General features: G+C 47.8%; 1 protein-coding gene across 1 annotated transcript in view; it reads right to left on the bottom strand.

Moving 5' to 3' along the window:
- Nucleotides 1-4,288: 4,288 nt before the first annotated feature.
- The window catches only part of CFAP77 (cilia and flagella associated protein 77), a 1,107,248-nt gene continuing 1,085,517 nt past the window's right edge, over nt 4,289-26,019 (bottom strand). Inside the window, exon 6 of the mRNA XM_069609309.1 lies at nt 4,289-4,468. Coding sequence (XP_069465410.1) covers nt 4,346-4,468 — 123 coding nt within the window. The 3' untranslated portion in view covers nt 4,289-4,345. The remainder of the gene's footprint in view (nt 4,469-26,019) is intronic.

The raw sequence follows: 26,019 nt of genomic DNA, 5'->3' as shown, positions 1-26,019 counted from the left end.
CAGAGGCACCGGGGAAAACATTTATTTTCTGTTGTGCTGCATATTATGTGCTATGTGTTATTTATGTACGTTTTGTCTCACAGGGAATGTGTTTTGTCCATCATAAGGGGAGAACCCTGCTGGTTGTTTCTCTGTGCATCTTGCCTAACAGGCCATGAGTTTTGTCAGTCATAAGGAGAGATCCCTGTTGTTTGTTCCATATTTTGCCATGTCACATTGTGAGGGTAAATCAGGTTGTATGTTATGAATGTTCTGGGTCCACAGAGGTCAAGGGTGAAGCATGTGAATAGGATATAAAGAGGCACGAGGCAGTATCAGGCAGGTTTGGTCAAGTCTAATAGAGATCAGGTTATAAGGTGTTTATGCAAAGGTATCCAGGTGTGTTTTTCCTTAATTCCTCTCTACCCATCCACTTTTGTTACCCTAACCCTCTTTCCGGTTTCCCAACTTCCCTGTCCCTATCCACAACTGCTCCCTAATGGGATTTGTGAGAGATTAAACTGACTCCTTAAAGAGAGGATAGCAAAGATTAAGATAACTTTGAAGAAGGGGTGGTTACAATGCTTGCCCCTTGTGCTATTTGCACTGCGAAATCGGCCTGGCTCAGATCACCACCTAACTCCTCATGAGTTAGTGATTGGATGCCGAATGAGAACACCCCTTGCTCCTCCAACTAGAGTGGAAACTAATGCCCACAGTGTAACAAAGACATTAGGTGATGAGATGCATGATTATTTGGCAACTATGACCGCTAGGGTCTCTTATTTCTCAACAGATAAAGAACTGGAGGGAGGGGTCAAAGAGGATTGAAGAAGAAAGCCAGCCAACTGATCCAGACAGCCTTTTAAAACAACCTAGCTTATATCCAGGGGACTAGGTGCTGATACGAAAATGTGTCCGCACTTGAAATAAAGCCCGTTTAGAGGAACCTCACAAGGTGGAAGCAGTTACTCACAGAGCTGGTAAGCTGCAAGGAAGGCGAGCCTGGCTGCATCTGCATGACACCAAATCATACAAGGGGAAACCTCAACCCCTCCTGCATCTACTGACAGCAAAGCAAGAGAAGAGGTACCACGTATGAGGATATGAGTACAAGATCAGCAACCAAGAGCAAAGAAAGAGTTCATGAAATAATAAAAATACCCTTGAAATAAAGATCGACATTTCTGGACTTGCAGCTATCCTGGAACTTTTCTTGATATATGCAAGGAACAATGCGTTAATGCACCGGAGCCAAAGGACAAGGAATACACTGCATCTTCTATGCTACCCATCATAATGACATTGCACACATTCTTGTATGCTGCTTTCACCTACATATTGCAGTCTTACCCAGATCTGATAAGAGGACACGTGGACATCATAACATGTTTTGGCAATCCTTAAAACAATCACATTATATTCAGAATCATTGTGGCAATTATTTTGCAGTTTTTGATTGATATAAAAGTGTGAGTTACAGAAGATAACACAATTACATATTGAATTAAACAAAATGGCAAGGTTCCAAAATATGAGAGACTCACTACCATCAAGAAAGTCCATAAGTTTTTGTGGAATAGTTAGTGTGATTTCATTTTGTCTTATGATTTGTCTTTTCTTCCTTATTATTATGGCATTTAGAAGCACAATGATTAAAAATGCAGATACCGTGGGGGAAATGAAACATCCTTTATAATCCCTAACAAAAGCACACATAGAATTTTCCCTAATTTTACTAAACAAATGGTTCGACTTAAAAGAGATGTTGGAGAAGATCATGAAGACATAAAAACAGATCTTGAAAATTCAGCTAACTTAATGAATAACTTATGATATCAGCACATGAAGGAGGTGGGAGAGAGAACGTTAGATGAAAGCTGCTACGTGCATTCTCTCATCCCCTACGCCATGAACGCAGCCATAAAATGTATTGCAAAAGAGATGTCTGCACATGATGTGAAGTGCCTCAGTCATCTGGCAGCGTGCACAACCAGAGGACAATTCGAAGGAAAATGGGCAGCCCTGCGATGGCCATCAAGTGGAACATTTCCATATGAAGATACTTATGTGAAAACACTATGGATGTTGAAAGGATGGGTTGGACAAGCAAAACACGTATGTGTCCATCCCAGAGTGAGTGAAGAACAAATAAAGGTTGTCAAAATGAGGAGGATGGAATGTTCAGACATAGTGGAAGCTATGCTGGGAGAGACCTCTGCTATTGGTGTATGGATGAGTTGCTACCAGCACAGGATCGGAAGAAGGAATGTTATCTTGCACTGCACACTTATTGAAGAAGGAACCAGTAAGCATAGTGAAAATAGTGAATGGCATGCATTTAGAGTCATGGGCCAAGTACTCTAAGCTACTAACATGGGTTGACAATGAAGTAGGACCAGTAGCTCTAATACCACTAAGAAATGCAACATGTTTAGAAAATGAAGGCTTGGTCCTGGTTGAAGAAAATAAAGGGTGTAAGCAGGTGCTTGATGTGCCAGGAATTAATGGAGGGACTGCTGTGCTGATGGATCGATATTGGGCCTGTGGATCCAGAGCTTACATGCAGCTCCCTAAACATTGGGGAGCAGTGTGCTCCTTGTGGTCATACAAGTTTCTGCATTAGTAATTCCCCAAAGTGACCTCCATATTGACGAAGTTCCAAAAATGGTTGAATACCAGAGAAGGAAGAGTCGCTCAATCTCCGCTGACTGAAGAGGGAGAACTATTTCTCAACAAAGTCAATAGAAGCCTATAATGACATACCAGATGAGCATACATTATTCAGCAAGACGGCAATGATAATGACATCTATATTTATGCCAGGACTCCAGACTGCAATGAATGCCAAATGACTGTAGATCACCAGGTGGGAGCTGCTGCAAACGATCAATGCAACAATAAACGGATTCAATGCAATCAGGGAAGAATTGAGAGCCATCAGGCAGATGACTCTCCAAATCAGGTATGCCCTGGACTTAATTACAGCAACGGAAGGAGGCGTGTGCGCCAAGGTCAGGACTTCTTGCTGCACATTCATACCTTCCCATGATGGAGAAAATGGAACCCAATGGAACCCGGACAGAAGTAATAACTAAGCTCACGACCATGCATATGAAGATGGAGGATGAAGTTGACGAGACAGCAGGAGTTGACTGGTTTCTGTCTCTGTTTTCATGGATTCTAACCTGGCCGGAAAATGCCTTCAAATTACTTGGAGCAATACTGGTGTTGGTATCGCTAGGATTCTGTCTCATAAGGATTATTTTGGGACAATGTCAGAAAACCACCAAGAAATCTATTGGGATGACGATAATGATTGATGTGAATGGAGATCATACACCACAGACTGAAGACAACACCTGTGAACACAAAGAAAAATCCCTTGGCACCCCAAAGAACAAAGTTCTACTACCCTAAGGATCACAAGAAATATGTAGGAGGTTGAGTATTCGGTCAACCAACTGGAGAATGCCGTCACATGACCTGGAGGGTGGATGGGCACATAAAGAATGCAGGTGACCTGAGGGGGGTGACGAAAATATGGAACCCAAAGAAACCTAAGGAGCTCAAAGTCCAAGGTTGGGAAAGAATGCCAACCAATCAGAGGGTCTATGTAGCAACACGTTATACAATGTTGCAAAGACCAACCCGCTGCCATTTTTTCCGCTACAACCAGTATTATACACATTTAGATGTGGTTCACTGTCATGTAACACTGCCCTCTTGTAACATGTGGCCCCTTTATCTATATCCCCATTAACCCACTGATGTACAGAGTACAGCTGCTTTTCGAAGCTAGATCCAAAATCAAAATAAAGTAAATATCTGGGCAAGGGGAGAAAAAGAATAATTTGTTGATATCATCCCTACCATCTGGGCTTTGTCCGGGATGTTACTAATGAGACTGATTTGTAAATCCTCCCGTTTTTCTATCCTGAATGTAAAACTTGCCTTTCCTAATGTCAAGAGTTTGAGGATTCCAGCTATAAACTGTTTGAGCAACATCAATTTTCTTTCCATTCCCATCATCTAAATGTCGCCCCAATAATGATTAGTAAAGATCCAACACTGCAGTGGAAAGAAGCCTTCTGGTAGTGACCGGTCCCAAAATCCCAAATCAAATTAAGGCCATTATGCAGGAGGTCACTAGTTCCAAGACCTCGGTGTACAGCTACGCTCTGTGGCACACAAATCCCACACAACTCCTCACCCTACAAACAAGAGACAAGGAACTTACACAAAGGATGTCCCCCTCAAATCCCCCCCCCCCATTGGGCTTCAAAGAGAACTGGGAGTGTACAGGGTGTAAGTATGTAAAACCTTTATTGAGAGTATATCTGTACAATGAGGGGTATACATGTTTTTAGCCAGTAGTATAAATTCCCAGTCCACGTTGACCACTTCTTGCGACACCCTCAACTTGGCGGGCGCTGAATGCTCTCCGTCGGTCACTCTCGGTTGGGAATGTGTCGAGGTGAGGACACACCTATCGTGAGGGAGACAAAACAAACAGAGTAAGAGATTATAGCCTCAGAGCAATACGGCATTAGTAACAAAGAAGTACCACAACTATGCAAACAGTGAGCCAGTAGAATAACTCTGCATGACATGTGGATATCTGCCTCCAGTGCTTTCAAACTATGGCAGCAAGAGTCCCCTGGAAGCTCTGGAAACTTGATATTACCTCCCTCACTCTCTCCGCTGGCTGCTGGTAGCACCCAGAGAATGCTTCAAGGCGCTCTGCCTGACACATAGAGCGCCTTGAAGTTCCAGGGCTTCTCTTTCTTGATTGATAGAATAAGGAAAGATCTCCTTCTAGAGTCCTGCAAGCCTCTAATGAAGGTGTGCTGACCACTTAGCCCCCGAGTAAATACGAACACTGAGGGATTTTGCCTTTTAATCCCTCACCATGTGGCACGCCATCCCATGTTCACTCAGACTTCAAGAAAACTCTGAGGATTTGGTGGGCATTAAAGCCCTCGAGTAGTTCCTATTTTACCATCACCGGTTTCGTTTGGTTACCCTGGCTTCTTAGCACCATGGGGGTGGAAGTTCCCTCTAAAAGTTCTATTCATTAAATCTACACCGTTTGTGCATTAAATAGGGACCGTTTGTACATGAATACAAGTCTATTAAAAGTGAGGCATTTTGTAAATATTGTCTGAATACAGAGAATCAAGGGGTCCACGTAGCCCTGTATCAACTGTGGGTAAGAATTAAAAAGGCCCTACCTCCAACTATATAGACGATAATCCACTACGATGCTAATATCATGTCTTATACATGTGCCGTGGTTTTATCTGAGTCTTAAATGTTCATTAATGTGTTTTAAATTATAACTAGTCAAATTACTTTATAACAGTAAGATAAAGCGTTTTAATGGATTCATTTGACTACTTAAGCCTTACATGTGCTAAAGGGCGTTAGCTTGCTTGCATGATCCATAACTGTGGGTAACTTGTAACTTGTGTGAATTAGTGCACTATGTGGATTTAGACTTAAGTCTAAAGTATAATGTTAATGTTGATGTTTTATTTTGTAAAGTTTTTATGAAACTAAACAAACAAATAAATAAATAAATCTACACCTGAAAAGCCCAGTGCAATGTGATACTGGCTGGGCCCCGGCAGGACTTGGGTTCGAGTTTGAATCCCCAGCAAGGCAACACAAAAATAAAACATTTATTTTTTGCTGTTGGGGTGCTGAGTAATGCATGTTGTTTGTCAAGCTGCCTGACAAATATAGGAAACTGTGTTTTTTAGGCAGCCAAGCAAATAGCATTATTTGCTGGGATCAGATTGTAAAATGTGTACATTGATATAAATAATGGGCAATCTTGATCTTGAACCATGAATTTTGGGGATTTGATTTGTAATTCGGGGTATTTGCTAGGCCCCGCCCAGCACTATTTAGGCAATGCCACCAATACAAACGCTGTGAAGATTTAGAGCCCCCCCTCGATGATTTTTCATCCCACTTAAGGCACGGGGGACGCATGTAGAGGCTGCCGCCGTGCAACTCTACTGGACAAGCATTGCTAGGAAACAGGACATCCCGCTCCATTGCAGAAATCTAGGTGTCAAATGATGGCACGAGAGTTCCAACAGTGCAGCAGAAGGACTGGCGTGAGGACAGGCCAGCACTGGGGCAGTGCTGAAGGGCAGCACGGAGCATTACGAGCAGAGGGCCTGCCCTCTACTGGAGAGCAGGCCCAGCTTAAACTCTTGCAAAACCTGGCCATGTTCTAGGTGTTGCTGCTCTGGTTCTAGTAGAGCCTTCTGCATTCGACCAGGTTCTAGGTGCTGCTTGTCTTGTTCTAGTAGAGCTTTCTCCATTCGGCCAGGTTCTAGGTCCTGCTGGTCTTGTTCTAGTAGAGCCTCCTCCATTCGGCCAGGTTCTAGGTGTTGCTGGTCTTGTTCTAGTAGAGCCTTCTCCATTCGGCCAGGTTTTAGGTGTTGCTGGTCTTGTTCGAGTAGAGCCAACTCCATTCAGCCAGGTTCTAGGTGTTGCTGGTCTTGTTCTAGTAGAGCCTACTCCATTTGGCCATGTTCTAGGTGTTGCTGGTCTTGTTCAAATAGAGCCAACTCCATTCAGCCAGGTTCTAGGTGTTGCTGGTCTTGTTCTAGTAGAGCCTTCTCCATTCAGCCAGGTTCTAGGTATTGCTGGTCTTGTTCTAGTAGAGCCTACTCCATTTGGCCAGGTTCTAGGTGTTGCTGGTCTTGTTCAAATAGAGCCAACTCCATTCAGCCAGGTTCTAGGTGTTGCTGGTCTTGTTCTAGTAGAGCCTTCTCCATTCAGCCAGGTTCTAGGTATTGCTGGTCTTGTTCGAGTAGAGCCAACTCCATTCAGCCAGGTTCTAGGTGTTGCTGGTCTTGTTCTAGTAGAGACTACTCCATTCTGCCAGGTTCTAGGTGTTGCTGGTCCTGTTCTAGTAGAGCCTACTCCATTTGACCAGGTTCTAGGTGTTGCTTGTCTTGTTCTAGTAGAGCCTACTCCATTCGGCCAGGTTCTAGGTGTTGCTGGTCTGGTTCTAGTAGAGCCTTCTCCATTTGGCCACGTTCTAGGTGTTGCTGGTCTTGTTCTAGTAGAGCCTTCTCCATTCGTTTGGCCACGAATAGGAGATGAAAGAAGCCTGGATCAGAGTCCCTGGTCTGAAGGGGAGGCTTCGTGTGGGGCAGGCAGCGTTCAGGGAAGCGCCAATACATGCTAGGAGGCTGCACACACCTGTAGGCAGCAAAGCAAGGGGAGATGGCGTTTCAGCTAACAGCGTCTCAGTGTCAAGAGCTTTGGCGCACAGACAGGGGTCCTATGTGCCAGCCAGGGTGGGTCGGGGCGGGAGGGGGCGAACATTAGTGGTCGAATCAAATGCAGGACAAGGACCCATGGACAAACACATGGACTGACAGCCAGAAGGAAACACTCACATCGCAGCACTGTCAGAGAGTGACAAACACACATGGAGAGAGGCATGGATAGACAGCAGAGACACCCAAGTACTGTCAGAGAGTGACAAAGGGACATCGAGACAGGCATGGATACACAGAGACACACCAAGCACTGTCAGAGGACAAACGGACATTGAGACAGGCATGGATAGACATGCAGAGACACACCCAAGTACTGTCGGGGAGTGACAAACGCACATCAAGACAGGCAGAGACACACCCAAGTACTGTCGGGGAATGGATAGACGGGCAGAGACACACCCAAGTACTGCCGGGGAGTGATAAACGCACATCGAGACAGGCATGGATAGACAGGAATGGACACACATGAGGCAGGAATGGTCTGACAGGGGAGACACGCACTCAAACGCAGGCATCGTCGGAGAGTCACACACGCATGTCTATACATAGACCAGTACAGTCATGGACTAACAGGCAGACTGAAGCATTGTCTGAGCGTGACAGGCACATGTCTATAGCCACAGAGACAGCCATAGACTGACAGACAGGGGCACACGCTCACACTAAAGCGCTGCCAGAGAGTTGCAGACAGATCGATAGACGAGACAGCCGAGGACTGACAGGGAGACACAACTCACAACCAAGCACTGTCGGTGACAGCCACGCGTCTATACACAGACCGAGATAGTCAGAGACTCACTCGTACCTGAGCACTGTCGGTGACAGCCATGCGTATATACACAGACCAAAATAGTCAGAGACTACCCGTACCCAAGCACTGTCTGTGACAGCCACGCGTCTATACCCAGACCGAGATAGACCGAGACTCACTCGTACCCGAGCACTGTCGGGTGACAGCCACGCATCTGTACACAGACCGAGATAGTCCGAGACTCACTCGTACCCGAGCACTGTCGGTGACAGCCACGCGTCTATACACAGACCGAGATAGTCCGAGACTCACTCGTACCCGAGCACTGTCGGTGACAGCCACGCCTCTATACACAGACTGTGATAGTCCTAGACTCACTCGTACCCAAGCACTGTCGGTGACAGCCACGTGTCTATACCCAGACCGAGATAGACCGAGGCTCACTCATAACCGAGCACTGTCGGGTGATAGCTACGCGTCTATACACAGACCGAGATAGTCCGAGACTCACTCACACCCTAGCACTGTCGGTGACAGCCACGCCTCTATACACAGACCGAGATAGTCCGAGACTCACTCGTACCCGAGCACTGTCGGTGACAGCCACGCGTCTATACCCAGACCGAGATAGACCGAGACTCACTCGTACCCGAGCACTGTCGGGTGATAGCTATGCGTCTATACACAGACCGAGATAGTCCGAGACTCACTCGTACCCGAGCACTGTCGGTGACAGCCACGCGTCTATACACAGACCGAGATAGTCCGAGACTCACTCGTACCCGAGCACTGTCGGTGACAGCCACGCCTCTATACACAGACCGAGATAGTCAAAGATTCACTCGTACCCGAGCACTGTCGGTGACAGCCACGCCTCTATACACAGACCGAGATAGTCAGAGATTCACTCGTACCAGAGCACTCTCGGTGACAGCTACGCATCTATACACAGGCCGAGATAGTCAGAGACTCACTCGTACCCGAGCACTGTCGGTGACAGCCACGCGTCTATACACAGGCCGAGATAGTCAGAGACTCACTCGTACCCGAGCACTGTCGGTGACAGCCACGCGTCTATACACAGGCAGAGATAGTTAGAGACTCACTCGTACCCGAGCACTGTCGGTGACAGCCACGCGTCTATTCACAGACCGAGAAAGTCCGAGACTCACTCGTACCCGAGCACTGTCGGGTGATAGCCACGCGTCTATACACAGACCGAGATAGTCCGAGACTCACTAGTACCCGAGCACTGTCGGTGACAGCCCCGCCTCTATACACAGACCGAGACAGTCCGAGACTCACTCGTACCCGAGCACTGTCGGTGACAGCCACGCGTCTATACACAGACCGAGATAGTCCGAGACTCACTCGTACCCGAGCACTGTCGGGTGATAGCTAGGCGTCTATACACAGACCGAGATAGTCCGAGACTCACTCGTACCCGAGCACTGTCGGTGACAGCCACGCGTCTATGCACAGACCGAGATAGTCCGAGACTCACTCGTACCCGAGCACTGTCGGTAACAGCCACACGTCTATACACAGACCGAGATAGTCCGAGACTCACTCGTACCCGAGCACTGTCGGGTGATAGTTACGCGTCTATGCACAGACCGAGATAGTCCGAGACTCACTCGTGCCCGAGCACTGTCGGTGACAGCCACGCCTCTATACACAGACCGAGATAGTCAGAGACTCACTCGTACCCGAGCACTGTCGGTGACAGCCACGCGTCTATACACAGGCCGAGATAGTCAGAGACTCACTCGTACCCGAGCACTGTCGGTGACAGCCACGCGTCTATACACAGGCAGAGATAGTTAGAGACTCACTCGTACCCGAGCACTGTCGGTGACAGCCACGCGTCTATACACATACCGAGATAGTCCGAGACTCACTTGTACCCGAGCATTGTCGGGTGACAGCTACGCCTCTATACACAGACCGAGATAGTCCGAGACTCACTCATACCCGAGCACTGTCGGTGACAGCCCCGCCTCTATACACAGACCGAGACAGTCCGAGACTCACTCGTACCCGAGCACTGTCGGTGACAGCCACGCGTCTATACACAGACCGAGATAGTCCGAGACTCACTCGTACCCGAGCACTGTCGGGTGATAGCTAGGCGTCTATACACAGACCGAGATAGTCCGAGACTCACTCGTACCCGAGCACTGTCGGTGACAGCCACGCGTCTATGCACAGACCGAGATAGTCCGAGACTCACTCGTACCCGAGCACTGTCGGTAACAGCCACACGTCTATACACAGACCGAGATAGTCCGAGACTCACTCGTACCCGAGCACTGTCGGGTGATAGTTACGCGTCTATGCACAGACCGAGATAGTCCGAGACTCACTCGTGCCCGAGCACTGTCGGTGACAGCCACGCCTCTATACACAGACCGAGATAGTCAGAGATTCACTCGTACCCGAGCACTCTCGGTGACAGCCACGCGTCTATACACAGGCCGAGATAGTCAGAGATTCACTCGTACCCGAGCACTCTCGGTGACAGCCACGCGTCTATACACAGGCCGAGATAGTCCGAGACTCACTCGTACCCGAGCACTGTCGGGTGATAGCTAGGCGTCTATACACAGACCGAGATAGTCCCAGACGCCACGCGTCTATACACAGGCCGAGATAGTCCGAGACTCACTCATACCCGAGCACTGTCGGGTGATAGCTACGCGTCTATACACAGACCAAGATAGTCCGAGACTCACTCGTACCCGAGCACTGTCAGTGACAGCCACACGTCTATACACAGACCGAGATAGTCCGAGACTCACTCGTACCCGAGCACTGTCGGGTGACAGCTACGCGTCTATACACAGACCGAGATAGTCCGAGACTCACTCGTACCCGAGCACTGTCGGTGACAGCCACGCCTCTATACACAGACCGAAATAGTCCGAGACTCACTCGTACCCGAGCACTGTCGGTGATAGCTACGCGTCTATACACAGACCGAGGTAGTCCGAGACTCACTCGTACCCGAGCACTGTCGGTGACAGCCACGCATCTATACACAGACCAAGATAGTCCGAGACTCACTCATACCCGAGCACTGTCGGGTGATAGCTAGGCGTCTATACACAGACCGAGATAGTCCGAGACGCCACGCGTCTATACACAGACCGAGATAGTCCGAGACTCACTCATACCCGAGCACTGTCGGGTGATAGCTAGGCGTCTATACACAGACCGAGATAGTCCAAGACTCACTCGTACCCGAGCACTCTCGGTGACAGCCACGCGTCTATACCCAGACCGAGTCTCTACCCAGACCGAGATAGTCAGAGACAGTGACGGAAATAGGACTATACAGGCAGGGGCTGCAGACAGAGACCAAAATCACACCAAAGCACCGTCGTGGAGTGACATACGTGTGCAAGCACAGACCGAGACAGACAAAGAGACACGCTCATAGCAAAAGATTGACACGTTTATAGACAGACCGAGACATGCATTGACACACACTCGCACTAAAGCACTGTTGGAAGTGACAGACACAACTCTATACACAGACCGAGACAGGCATGGATCGACAGTCCCAGGCAAATGCAAGCACAGAGTGACGAACAGAAACACGCGCTTCGACACACGAGGCCATGAGACAGAAAGCTGTCAGGTTGTTGGGAAGCTATCGGAATACTTCACGCCCCATACAAACATAGACTACGAGCGCCACGTCTTTCACACCACGAGACAGGAGAAAGGAGAGTCCCTTGACAACTTTGTGATGCGCCTACGCATCAAGCTAAAGTACTGTGAATTCCATAAGTACTCAAATGACGAGGCGCTAAGATCTCAAGTCATAGCCGGCTGCATCTCACAGCCGTTTAGGAAGCAGCTCCTCCAAAAACAAAGGTCCCGCGAGGAAATTCTCGCACTTGCCAGGATGGAGGCAGCAGTTGAGTTGCAGCTCGACAGCCTAGGCAAGGTTACCATTCAACACCCGCCGCTGACTGCTGAGACCATTAACAGACTACATACCGCACCCTCACTGGGAGGGAAAGGAACAGACGCCACGTGCTACAGATGCGGGTTTGAGTATCCGCACGTGGGCGACTGCCCAGCTGTAGGTCAAAAGTCGCCGCCTGTGGCGGAATGGATCACTACAGAGCCGTCTGCAAAAATCCGCCAGGACAAGGACCCAGCAGACCGAGACAACAGGAGAGAAGGAGAAACCCGTGACATAGCCCACCAGCAGGCAGAGGGGAAGAAGACCAGCCGGGACCCAGGAGAGAAGAAAAACCCAGAAGGAGCTCCTACGCCAGAGACGACAGAAGGACATCGGACGGATCGAGGCGATCGCAAAGGAGACGGTTCGTCCGGTACATTGAGATGAGATCCCCATCGGAGAGTGAATCCCAGTCATCAGAGGATGATCAACGGAAAAAAGGGTACGTGTGGGCGCTCAACAACGCCACAGCCACCCAACACGGTCCGACGCTCCTGTTACAAGTCAACAACACACTGGTGGAATTCCTCATAGACACGGGGGCGACAGTTAACATAATAAGTGAACAGGCGTACATCTCACTCGCCAGCCCCCCAAAGATCCGAAAAGCGTCAGTGGACATATACCCTTATGGAGCCACAACCCCACTACCATGCAAAGGAACCATATCAGCATGGTGCGTACATAAATCGCACGCAGCAAAGATCACGCTACACATCCTGAAGACGGAAGCCAACAGTGGGTGCATCCTCAGCTTTAAGACAGCCGTCGAGATGGGCCTGGTGCACATCCTGTACCAGCTTATGGCCCACAAATACTTTGCTAGACCGGACGCCATCGAGCAATCATTCCCCGAGCTATTCAGGGGCCTAGGAAAACTAAAACACCGAAAGGTACAGCTGCACATAAACCCGAAGATACCGCCCGTCGCCCAGCACTACAGGGGCATTCCAATAAATATACATCAGGTCGAAGAGGAGCTGGACAAGCTAATCAAGCTCAACGTCATTGAACTGGTCTCAGGGCCCACTCCATGGGTGTCCCCCCATCGTTCCCGTCCCCAAGAAGTCACCGGACGGATCGATACGCCTGTGTGTCGACATGAGGAGAGCCAACGTGGCCATTGAGAGAGAAAGGCACCAGGCGCCCAGGATCACCGACATGATACACCTGCTCCATGGGGCACAGGTCTTCTCGAAACTGGACCTCACCAAAGGCTATCATCAAATTGAGATTGCTCCCGAATCTAGGTACATCACGACATTTGTCACACACCTGGGTCTGTTCCAATATAAGAGGCTTAGCTTCGGGATATCCTCAGCAGCAGAAATCTTCCAGGAGGAAATACACAGGGTCATCAGGCACGTGCCCAACTGCCTCAATTACTCGGATGATGTCCTCGTATTTGGAAAGACCAAAGAAGAGCACGACACTGCTCTCCACAGAGTGTGCGCCGCACTGCAAGAGGCCGGGCTGACGCTCAACAAGGCCAAATGCGAATTTGGGAAAGGCTCCCTAAGATTCTTCGGCCACATATTCTCTGACAAAGGGATGTGACCAGACCCGGAGAAGGTGGCGGCACTCAACTCAGCCGCACCCCCAACGAACACAACGGAGCTTCGCTCCTTCCTGGGGCTGGCCAGCTACTGCTCCAGATACCTGAAGGACTATGCAACCATCAGTAACCCGCTGCGCCTCTTAACGTGCAAGGACCAACCCTACACATGGTCCTCAGACTTTCAAAAGGCCTTTGAGGCGATCCGAGATGCCATTTCCAAGGCAGAGGACATGGCGTACTATGATGCGAAAAGGCACACCGAGGTGATAGTGGACGCCAGCCCCGTAGGCCTGGGCACCATATTAACGCAGATTGACCCTCTGGAACCCGCGAAAATATACGTGGTCGCATACGCCAGCAGGAGCCTAACCCCGACAGAACAAGCATACTCCCAGGCGGAAAAGGAGAGCTTAGCGGTGGTATGGGCATGTGAGTACTTTCACCTGTTTGTGTACGGCAAGGAGTTCACCATCGTCACGGACCACCAGGCACTGATCACAATATATGGGGACCCCAAGTCTAGGATGCCGCCTAGAATAGCCAGATGGGGCCTACGACTGCAGGATTACAAGTTTATCATCAAGCACCGGCCGGGGAAAGAGGAAAATCCTGCGGACTATCTGTCACGCCACCCGACTAGCCCCGCCATACCCCAACCATCCATCGCTGATGAATACCTCAACTATGTGGTGCATCACCTACAGCCGCTACCAGTGGGGTGGGCAGACATCATTGCACACTCAGAGCAAGACCCGGCTCTACGCATCGTACGCCACTGCATACAAGAAGACAGAAGGGCACACATGCGTCAACAGGCGCAGCACGAAGCGGAAGAGGTCCGAGAGGATGTCAAACTAATAGACCACGTCAGGGACGAGCTCTCCATCGTCGATGACCACGTAATACTAAAAGGATGCAAAGTACTCCTCCCGAAGTCACTGCGCACCAGAACAATCCAGGTAGCACACGAAAGCCACCGAGGAGTGGTTGCCACCAAGAGACTACTAAGGGAAAAAGTGTGGTTCCCCAAACTCGACATGATGGTGGAGGAAATCATAGGTCGATGCACGACGTGCGCACAGGTAGCACCGCCTCCGCACCCAAACCCACTCCAAATGTCGCCACTACCGAAAAAGGTATGGGAAGAACTGGCGGTGGACTTCTTTGGACCCCTAAGAAATGGCACATATGTGTTAGTGCTAATAGATGAACACTCCCGATTCCCAGACGCACAGATTGTGGACAGCACGGCAGCCGCCAGCGTCATCCCGGTACTGGACCGCATGTTGTCCACATACGGAATACCCAGGATCATAAAATCCGACAATGGAGCACCGTTCATGAGCACAGACTTTGAGAACTTTGCGAGATATATGGGATTCCACCATCGGAAGATAACTCCGAGATGGCCACAGGCCAACGGGATGGTTGAGAGGTTCATGGCCAACCTCAAAAGAACCCTGCAAATAGCGACCATACTTCACAAACCGTTCGAACAAGCACTATACCAGTTCCTCAGGGACTATCAACACACTCCCCACAGCACGACGGGCATATGCCCCGCTGATTTGATGTTCCGCAGACCAGTCCTGACACGACTGCCGGAAGACGCACAGAGGTGCAGCAGAGGCCACGCCCCTGGAACAAGAGGCCAGAGACAGGGACAACATCGCAAAAGCCAAAATGAAGGACACGGCTGACACAAACGGAAGGCACAGGAGTCAAACGTGGAACTGGGAAACCAAGTGTGGTTGCGACAACCCAAACAACGCAAAGAGGATGCCACGTTTGCACCGGAACCGCTGACGGTCACGCACAAGAAAGGAACGATGATTATGGCCCAGCGAGCCGACCAGTCCTCCGTTACCCGAAATGTGTCGTACTTCAAACCCAAGAGGTACCACATGGAGGATGCACAGGATCAAGAAGCAGACAGCGAGGATGACCACGCTCAGGACAGACATTACGTGGAGGAGAACGAGACCTCAGAAGGTGAGGACATCTCATCACCCCAAGGCCAGACTGAGCAAACGCCGGGTCACAGAGGTCGACCCCAGAGAAGTCGGTTCAAGCCTCACAGACTCATAGAAGAAATGGACTAAGGAGGAGAGAGCCACGTGAGTGCTAAAAAGGGGGGAGATGTCAGGTTGTTAGTGAGGGCTATACAGCCCGCCCACATCGTTGTGTGGGCAGACCGCCGTTGCGGTCTTACCTCCCGGCACAAGGGAAGTGACGTTGGGCTAGGGAGGGGGCGGGACGTTGGGAAGGGCAGTCCTGTGTACGCAGTTGAATAAAGAGGTTGCACTGTACCCCGGCTCCCGCGTGATCTTGTCCAGAGCGGTTAGGGGACCCGCGCAAAACCCTACAAAAGCCATGAGCAACATTCATCCGCAGACATGAAGAGACAGACGCTCACATTCCTGGACCAGAGATGGACTAACGATCACGCACACACGCACACACGTCGTCAGAACCACAGCCAGACATGGACTGCCACACGCACGCATTCACATATAAATCAAAGCAAAGATGGACGAAACACAAGAGCACGAATGTGAACGCAGAGTTGTCATGCACGCGCTTCCAATCACAGACACCACACCCCAGTGGACTGACAGGCAGACACAGGCCGGCATCGGTGGGTAAACACAGCAAGAGGGACATTTGCGCACAGACACGATGCAGTACCGGTGGACTGAAAGACCGAGAGAAAGGCGGTCAGACGAGGGTTGACACACACAGATCCAAACTTACATGCGTGTAGACATTCTCCATCCATCGCACAGTCATCTCACACATCATCTTCAATCCTTCCATATATAAAGCGTTCTATTACGTATCATACATTAACAATGTGTATACTGGCATAGATTTCACCCCATAATATGGTAAAAAAGATCACACATGCCTCGTGATGAACACTTAAGAATATAGCCCATAGCTGGCCGGCACTGGTAGCAGAGTCCAGTCCTGCTACAAGGAGCGCTTCGCTCTCAGGCCAGTCATTGCCTCGCAAAAAAAAGAAGATGGCGAGCAGTTTATAACACCAACTCACCGCAGAATCGACAACATCTGTTCACAATCTGAGGGTCATGCCATCGGCCGACTATTTCGTAAGTCTTGACCACATTACATTTTTTTTTTAATTTGTTTATGACTCAAGGAGTCTTTACAAAACTGTTAAAATATAAACAAAACACATTGCATTTCATTAAATGCGGCGTTTCAATCATACAAAATATATACTAAGCATTGTATATAGCCTCAAACCTTACCATTATTGAGGATAGAAAAGATTTTCAACACACGTACCACAGCAGATATTAATGCAACGTTAGAGCCTGATGTTAATCTGTCCCAAAAAAGTTTTGAGACAAGGTTTTCTTCATGTCGCACAAAACTCCTAAACAATATTACACGCGAATTCCATGTCCCTTTGCATTCCATTAACAAATGCCTCCGTGTTGGCTTTGTTGGATTGGTACAAACTGTGCATAGCTGTTTTTCTCCTTGGTTTCGCCTCCCCAGTACTTCTTCACAATGTACCAGGCTTAGCCTTACCCTTAGGAAGTTGTTACGTGTTGAGCTATCCAGAGATTTCATGAGATAGCTTGAGAGGCAACCCAATTTGTTCTCACCCCGCAAAAAGGTGTTATCAGTGTTATCAGGGGAGAACATTCTCACTTTCTCAAATGTTTCTACCCAGTCAATGGACTCTAGCTTCCTCTTAATTTGCAAAGGATTGGAGATGAGGGTGTCTATGTCGAGGTCAATCTTGGAAAGGGACTCTATCGCCATGCTCTCCAATGATGACAAGATTACAGATCTAGCATCTGACATACGACTTCTCACGCCACCATAGAGAGTAGGCTTTTCTCCAATAATGATTTCCCGATATAAGGAGATTAGTCTCTAGTTTGCCATACATCCCAGAGATTTTAGGCCAAGTTCAAATCTAAGACTCCAACTGGGTGTACAGGCTGGGATACCTAATACCCTCTTCCGTAAACGACCCTCAAATACACCCTAGTTAGTTGACCAAAGCCGCAGTCTAGCCTCCAATCCATAGAGAATTACTGGAACTATTTTTGCCAGATAATATCTGACCAGCGGAGAGATAGAAAGCTTCCAAAATGTGTGATTCAGGTTAAGCATTTGTGCTGCGCCCTGCTCTATCTTGGCTGCAACCTCAGCTGCAGCTTTAAAAAGGGCAGGAGAGGTATGAATGTTACATCCCAAGCATTTGACCATCTCTACCCTTTGAATCTTTTGGCCATCTAATTCCCAGTTCGAGTATTTAATTTTTTTAGGGTGTTTGAAAACCATGATGTTTGATTTGGCGGGGTTTATGGAGAGCTTGTTAATTCCCGCATACTCACTCAGCTTAGTTAACAAACGCTGGAGTCCAATTGGTGTTCTATCTAGCAACACAATATCGTCTGCATAGGCCAGCCAAAAGATCTTCCTTCCATTTAACACAGGCTGGCCAATGCAGATGGTTCCAGAGAGATACCCAAGTCTGCCAGGAAGAGATTGAAGAAAAGGGGGGCCCCAAACACCCTTGTCTCACCCCCCCCTTCCTACCTCCATGGTTTCTGAGAGGTGCCCTAGCTCGTTCAGGTGGACTCTTAGTTTAGTTTAGTTTAGTTTATTTATTTGTAAGGCGCACCAAGTCCTGGAGCATCAGGGCACACAGGACAAGAATATGCTCAACTTTGTTACAGGTACATCTACATAATCACAGTACATTCTACAATAAATAAAATATATACAGGTACATGTGCATGGTCATAATGCAGTATACAATAGGCAAGAATGAGCAGGGCTGGAGCTAGGTCCAGACAAGAGGTGATAAGGGTACAGGAATACTTAACAATGTGGAGGTAATATACAGTGGAATAAGTACAGTAATATACAATGGTGTAAAATACAGACCGAGGTATCAGAGCTGGGGCATGCAGGTGGATCGCCAGTAGGGACAGTCAGGTCAAGCAGGTCAGATTAGTTAGATATCATTGGCTCTCAGCCACTTGGTCAAATTCTGCCTGAATTTCGCGAAGGGCTGGGGTTCTCTTATGTCATGTGGTAGGGAGTTCCAAAGCTGTGCTGCTTTGACTGCGAAGCTATGTCCTCCAATAGTGGCACGTTTAAAGCGAGGGACATAGAGGCAATTCGCATTGACCGTTCTTGTTGGTCTAGGTGAGGTTCTTAAGTGTAGCCTGTCCATGAGGTAGGGTGGTGCCATGTTATTGAGGCACTTGTGAGTAAGGGAGGCAATTTTGAGTTGGATTTTGTCCTGAGTGGATAGCCATTTATATTCTCTTCTTATAGAGGAGATATGCTCTTTCCTGTTGATCTTGAGAGCGGCTCTCAGGGCATTATTTTGTAGGACCTGGATTTTTTGGATAGTCTGTTTGTTAGCCCCAATGTAGAGACCATTACAGTAGTCCAGTTTGGACAGTATAAGGGCTCTGGCAAGCGTGATGCAGCTGTCTGTAGAGAGGAATTGCTTGCTGGCTCTAATGAGTTTGCAAGTATATGCTGTAGAAGAGGCTAGGGAGTTGACTTGTTTGCCAAAGTTTAAGGTGGCGTCAAGGTAAAAGCCTAGGGTCTTGACTTCTTTTGCTACTTTGATATTATTCCCGTCGATACTGAAGCTGGCATAGTCAGGGTTAAGGTTAGTTATGTATGTCGGAGTGCCTAGCATTATGAGCTCAGTTTTGTCGTCGTTCAGGCATAAGCCATGTGTGGCCATCCATGCCTGAACGATGCTGTAAATTTTATTCACTAAAGCCAGATCCACGACGTAATCTCCTGAAAGCGGAAGGAGGATCTGGGTATCGTCTGCATAGTTGGTGTAGGCGATACCCAGATGATCCATTTCGTCAAAGAGCGGCTTTGTGAATATGTTATAGAGGGTTGGTGATACACAAGATCCCTGGGGTACACCACACGTTATAGGGATCGGGTCAGCTGAGGCTGATGGAGAGAAGACTCTCATGGTGCGGTTATTCAAGAAGGATTTGATCCATAATATGGCCTCTTTGGAGAAGTGAGCAGCAGAGTCTAGGTGGCCGCATAAGACTGTATGGTCGACTAAATCGAACGCTGCTGAGAGGTCTAGCAAGAGGAGTAAGGCTGCTTGGCCATTGTCCCTACATTGATATATTTGGGCCTTGAGATCGATAAGGGCAGTCTCTGTACCATGCTGGGGACGGAATCCAGATTGGCGGGTTCCGAGCAGGTGGTTGGATTCAAGGAAGTTTTGTATTTGCATGTATGCCACTTTGTCTAAGATTTTTAGAAGAAAGGGCACAGTCGTGATAGGCCTAAAATTGATGGGCATGGCAGGGTCGAGGGTTTGCTTCTTTAGGAGTGGCAGGACCCACGACTCTTTAAGATTTTTCGGTACAATGCCGGTGGTGAAGGATGAGTTGATGAGTTTAGTTATGAATGGCGATAGTTCTCTCGCAGCATCCTTAATTAATTGGGCAGGGCATTGGTCGCCTTTACAGTTGGACGGTTTAAGTCCCAGGATCACTTTTTCGACTTCAATGGTAGATATCTTGGAGAAGCAGAAACGTATTATTTGTTTAGCTTTAAGTAGGGGTGCTGGGGTTAGAGCGTCCTGAGGTGTGAGAGATGCTTTTTTGAGGGCGATTTTAGTTTGTAGGTTGACTACTTTGTTAGTAAGGGCAAACTGAATGTCTGAGCACCATTTTTTGTCCTTGGTGCAGTTTTCTTGGGGAATGATGGGTGTTTCCAGCTCTTTCAAGATACTGAACAGTTCTATGACACTTGATTTAGATTGGGATATTCTGGTATTGTATGTTTCCTGTTTGGCTAGTAGGGTATCTTTTTTGTATTGGGATGATATCTTTGCAAGGTTTAGTTTGTTTTCTACTGTAGGAGTAAGTCTCCATTTGGATTCTAGTTTTCTTTTGGTTAACCTGAGGTTTTTTAGATGGGGGGTGAACCATGAGTTGAGATGTTTTTTCGGTTTGCTAGTCCGTAATTTGAGCGGTGCTATGTGATCAAGGGCTGAGTTCATAGTTTCATTGAATTGATCAACTAGCATATCAGGCTCCGTGTTAGCTGGGAGCGAGTTTAGTTGGGGTAGTATGATTGGCAACAATTTTTCCGTGGTTATTAGCTTTTTGTTCCTCGTGGGTATAGGAGGGGCAGGTGTGGGCTTGGCTGTGGCTAAGTTAGTATCTACTGTAAATAGAAGAAGAAAGTGGTCCGTCCAGATCTGGGGAGCAGTGTCTGTAATGGTTACTCCACAGTTGTGATCAGCTATCCAGTCAAGGATGCGACCTTTATTATGAGTGGGAGAGGTGACTCTTTGGGCAAAGCCCAGCTCTTTTAGGATCAGAGAAGTAGCTGTGGACTGGGTGTCTTTAATATCATTGTAGCCTAGGTTGAAGTCCCCTAGCACTATAGTTTGGGAGGTGTTTTTCAAATTGTTGGACAGGGTGGTGGAGAGGTCCTCAACAAAGGTTCCAATAGGACCAGGAGGTCTGTAGAGCAGGACGATGTTTAATGTTTGGGAGCTGGCGGTGGCTATTTTGACCGAGAGGCATTCACAAGATTTCGTGATGGGGGATGTGGAGACTCTTATGTCAAGACTGATCTTGGCTATAATGGCTAGACCCCCGCCTCGGGAGGTGTGTCTGTCAGCTCGTATGATGGTATAATTGTCGGGAACTGCTAAAGAAATGGCGGGACCCGCTGCATCGTGAAGCCATGATTCTGATATGGCCAGGAAGTCTAGGTGGTGTCTAAGAATAATATCTGAGATTTCTGTAGCATGAGCGACTAGGGACCTAGCATTTATGAGTGCACCTTTGAGGTGATGTTTAGTGAGCATGGTGCTTGCTATAATGGTAGGTTTGGAGCATTTTTTGTGTGGGTCTTTTAGGGATATGAGCTCTCCTAGTGTGTTCTGCAGTGGTTTTCGGCTGTATGTTCATTTTTAGGAAGTTGATTTGTTCAATTTGCTTTGCTGGTAGTTCGTACAATTTTGGTAGGCGAGCACGAAGTTTGAGGTTTCTGTCTGTGGTACTACAGGGCCTGTATGTGGTAGTATCATCTTGATGCTGGTTTACTGTAGGTCCCATGGTATGTTGAGAAATAGACATGGTCAGGTGGGAGAGTGATAATACCACTAATATGATGAGGGGGGCAGCGTAGAGAGGTAACTTAGCTGTCCTATCTAGTGCAGTGATACTTAGTATGTTTGGTTTAGGAGAGTACATGCTAGCTGACTAAGTCAGGTGCGCAGATAGCAGCACAGTTAGATTTAGCTTTAGCAATTAACCTGAAGATAGGGAGTTGCGGAATGCGAATCAAGGCACAGCTAGGTTCAGCTTTAAACTAAAGGTATGCCATTGTAGAATGCGACTAAAAACCAAGGCATAGCTAAATTCAACTTTAACGTAAGGTATGCAGTTGTAGAATGCGACTAAAAACATAGCTAAGTTCTAAGTTCCATTTTAGCGACTAGAAACATATCACTAAATGCAATTTTAACCTACAATTGAAATGGTCTGTAAGCGACCTTGGGGCACAACACCATTGAAATGGTCTGTAAGCGACCTTAGGGCACAACACCATTGAAATGGTCTATAAGCGACCTTAGGGCACAACACAATTGAAATGGTCTGTAAGCGACCTTAGGGCACAACACAATTAGGGTTGCTGCGGCAGGGTCAGTTAGGTAATAACCCCAGAGAGGGCTGACCTAGTGCGGCTTGGAGAGTATGCATAGCAGGCCAGCAGCACCGTAGCAGGATCCTATAAATGGCTGCAGATAGCTCAGGTCTATAGACTATAATCTCAGGCAGCACACAAGGCATTGATCATGGCGGAACATAGCAAGATGAGGTAACAATAGGTGCAGCCACCTAAGTTCAAGAGTTAGCGAGTGTCATAGTGTAAGGCTAGTGGTACAGGCAATACAGAAGTTTAATGGAGAACATGTAGATCAGGTTGGGCAAACAGGTAGGTGCGGTCAAGCATGCAGGCAGAGCATACAAAATGATGGTTAAGTGTTTACAGTAAAGAGGGATGCAACATGGCAATTTTCAACCTACCGACAGCGCTGTCGACGGGAAGGCTGCGAAGGGGGGTAGGACAGAGGTATGTATCAAGGCTTTGAGCAGTATCAAGGTGCGCGTAAGGTAGGAGGGCACGAACGTGCAGAGCAGTTGCGCTTGATGCTGTGCATGGATTAGGAGGAAGGGGAGCAAACATATGCAGTGCAAAGTAGCGTTGGGCACAGATACAGCATGCAATAAGGCATGAGTGCACGAGAATGGCAGTAAGAAGCTTATGGTAACAAAGCCTTATCAAGAGTCAAGGCAGTTCATGTTACCCACGGGCTGCGTAAGCGAAGTGGCGTTTACCGTCGTGGGCTGTCGTGGTTGGTCGGGAATCCGGCAGGGGGTCCGGGCGAACGGCGAGGAAGGCTGAGGACAGGCGAAGACAGGTATTGGCCTTGTTGTCCTGGGCCTTGCTGGGAGTGGGCCGGCTTCGCCTACCGGCTGGTGATAGGCTAATTAAGATGGCTGAGTGGCCAATCGGATCTGAGGACAGACGAATGTGCTAAGATAGGTGCTGGGGCTCCTTCAAACATGGCGGGCGGCCATCTTGGAGGTGCAAAAACCTTGTGGTGGATAATGGTGGCCGAGGCAAATACGGCAGCTGTTGGCATCAATATTGCAAGATGCAGGCATTGTACATATTCTTGCACAATAGTGGACCGGTTGTGCAATTACCAGCAATACATGACGAATCTCGGACGGCGTAATGATTCTTACCCGATTTCGAGGGCAATTCAGGTTGGCTCCAGGAAGGGGAGACCACTGCTCCTGCAGGGTCCGGAGGAGCTCCTGCTCCACTGGTGAGGGAGGGGGTCTGCTCCACGGCTGTGGCTCCATGGCTCTCTGTGCAGCCCCACCAACATTGCTAGAAGTGTTTCAGGCAATCCCCAAAGCCTCAATTTATTCCAAAGTAGAGCCCTATCGATTTGATCAAAAGCTTTTGATAGAACAACCCACGCTCCATACAGGGCCAGCAACCTGTTTCCTTCTGTCTGCTCACTTACTAAGTTAAGAATCAGGCCATTCATTGTTGGCGAGATGCCTTTTCGGAAACCTGTTTGGAAGCGGGACAAAATATTTCGATCTTCTACCCACCGTGTCATTTCATTTAGCAAGAGCTTCATGGAGATCTTACTTTCTATGTCGAGCAGTACGATAGTTAGCTGTTGTTTGACAATCCCCACTCTTGAAAAACGGTTTGACCAATGCGATTTTCTAGGATGCTGGAAATGAGCGTCTCTTGAGAATCTCACTGAATAAATGGAATAGTAGATGTGACCACATTCTTGGCTCGTTTTTAAGTGTTTGATATGTCAGGCCATTAGGGCCTTGTGCTTTTGAGGCTGAGGACTTCGTAAGTACTTATTCAATATCCCTTTCATTAAAATTCAATTGCCATGTTGTATATGGCTTCGCTACAAACTGGGAACCACTAGTATCTTTAAAGATTTTTGTTAGTTGTTCCACCTACCCACTTTGGGAGACTAGGTTACACAAAGTTCTGCCAGTTCCACCCTCAAATTGACTGATTAATGCCCAGAAGTTTTTTTGTGTTCCCTTCTCCGAGCATTTTCAGCACCTGCTCCCCATCATTCTGCATTCGGGAGGCTTTTTAAAGAAATGACCAGGATCTATAATTGTTTTTTTCTCTGCTGACTTCTGCTTTATAAACCTCTGGTGAGAGATCTGCCGACTTAATTTCTCGCAGGGCCCTTCTTTACTCTCTTTTCTTTCTCTGTGTCTCTTCATTAAATACGTGGGCATGCTTTTGCTTTACGATCCCTACTGACTCATTGGGGGCTGTGGTAGCCCACGGAATGTGCAAAAGTTTTGCGGATGACATTCTGTCTCCCAGATACTTCTTGGGATCTTTTTCAGCTGTGTATTAAAGATTGCACCTTCATGCCTATATTTTAACAGCCTCATTTTCCCTTTTGTGCCATTCAACTGCTGCTTATTTACACTTTGAGGGACGGTGGAAAAGTAAGGGAAGGATAGTTCTAATCTGCTATGACCGCTCCCCCACCATGCTTCACTTTCAAAATGGAGGGCAACGTGTGTAGATACCGGGAAACAAAGATGTAATCCAGGTTGAAGAGGAGTCACCTCTGTGCCCCCAAATCTCCCTCTGTATTACTATTTACCATCTTTAGATCCCAGTGTTCCATGAAGTCCAACCACATCCTCCCGTTTTTTGACTTTTTTACAGTAGAATGGTATACTGTGCCCCTTTTTGACTGCATACAGTCTGTATTTAGGTCTCCAGCCAAGATTATGTTGCTACTCACTGAGTCCAGTTTAACTGTTTCCAATATTGATCCTAGAAGTCAAGGAAGGTATGAAGTTTTGAACAGGCGGGGTTCCAATAGTTAATTATCACCCATTTTGAGGCTATACTATCCCGAATCAAATGGTCTGAATACCAAAAATATTTTCGCAAATAGGAACTATGTTTTTAAAAGCCTGTTTTTTTTAGAGCGATCAGGTGACCCCCCGAGGGTCTACCTTTTGCCTTTTGTAATGCTGGTAAACATAGCACAGTAAATCCTTCCATATTCAGTGGGTTCACCAACCAGGTGTCCTGTAGTAGAATGATGTCTCCTAAGACAAACAGATAATCTTTTATGCCTCTTGCTTTAATGGTGCTAGAGCCGCGCGTATTTGTACATAGTCCCAAACCAAATGGTTATCAATGAATTTCCAGATGTGGAATGGAGGTCGCACTCTCTCAGAAATATAAGGGAAAAAGCAAGAAGCAGTGTTACGGTTAGCTGCTCGTGGGGATGCTCTTCTAGGGAAACTCGCGTCACTTGCTTATATTGGAGGCGAGACATTGCAGTTTTAACGTGTGGTGATCGCTGGTGCCAGAGAGAAAATTGTTGTTGTATCAGGCACAAAGTCGAATATTTCATGAGATTGGCGGGGGTAGTGAGTGATTTTTAGAGGATCCCCATCAAGCAATTACTCTTAGTGTTAGCGAGCTTCCAGTATAACAATAAACAGGTCTGCGTTATTCGTTTTGTGATTGGAGATAGGTCAAATTCAAGATATATCATTTCTACAGATGCATGGTTGGGCAGTCTTAGAATTCTTTTCAGAGATTTTTTCTCAATGGTTGACAAGATTTCATGCGACCCTAAGCCCCATACCTCAGCAACATAGCTGATCATGGGAACACTTTTCAGTGAGTAAATATTCTAAAAGGATCCAATCGAGTAGCAGCGAATGAGGGATGGTTTGGGCACAGCGCACCTTTAGCTTAACAACATGAGCATTATACCTCAATTTTTAATCTATGACAACCCCTAGATAGGTATAATGCAAGACCACCTCGATTGAAG

This window comes from Ambystoma mexicanum, chromosome 8 (genome assembly GCF_040938575.1).
Source record: "Ambystoma mexicanum isolate Mex_15411 chromosome 8, UKY_AmexF1_1, whole genome shotgun sequence".
Lineage (NCBI taxonomy): Eukaryota > Metazoa > Chordata > Amphibia > Caudata > Ambystomatidae > Ambystoma > Ambystoma mexicanum.
Note: the sequence above shows the minus strand (reverse complement) of the source record. Positions and strands in the feature narration are given on the sequence as shown.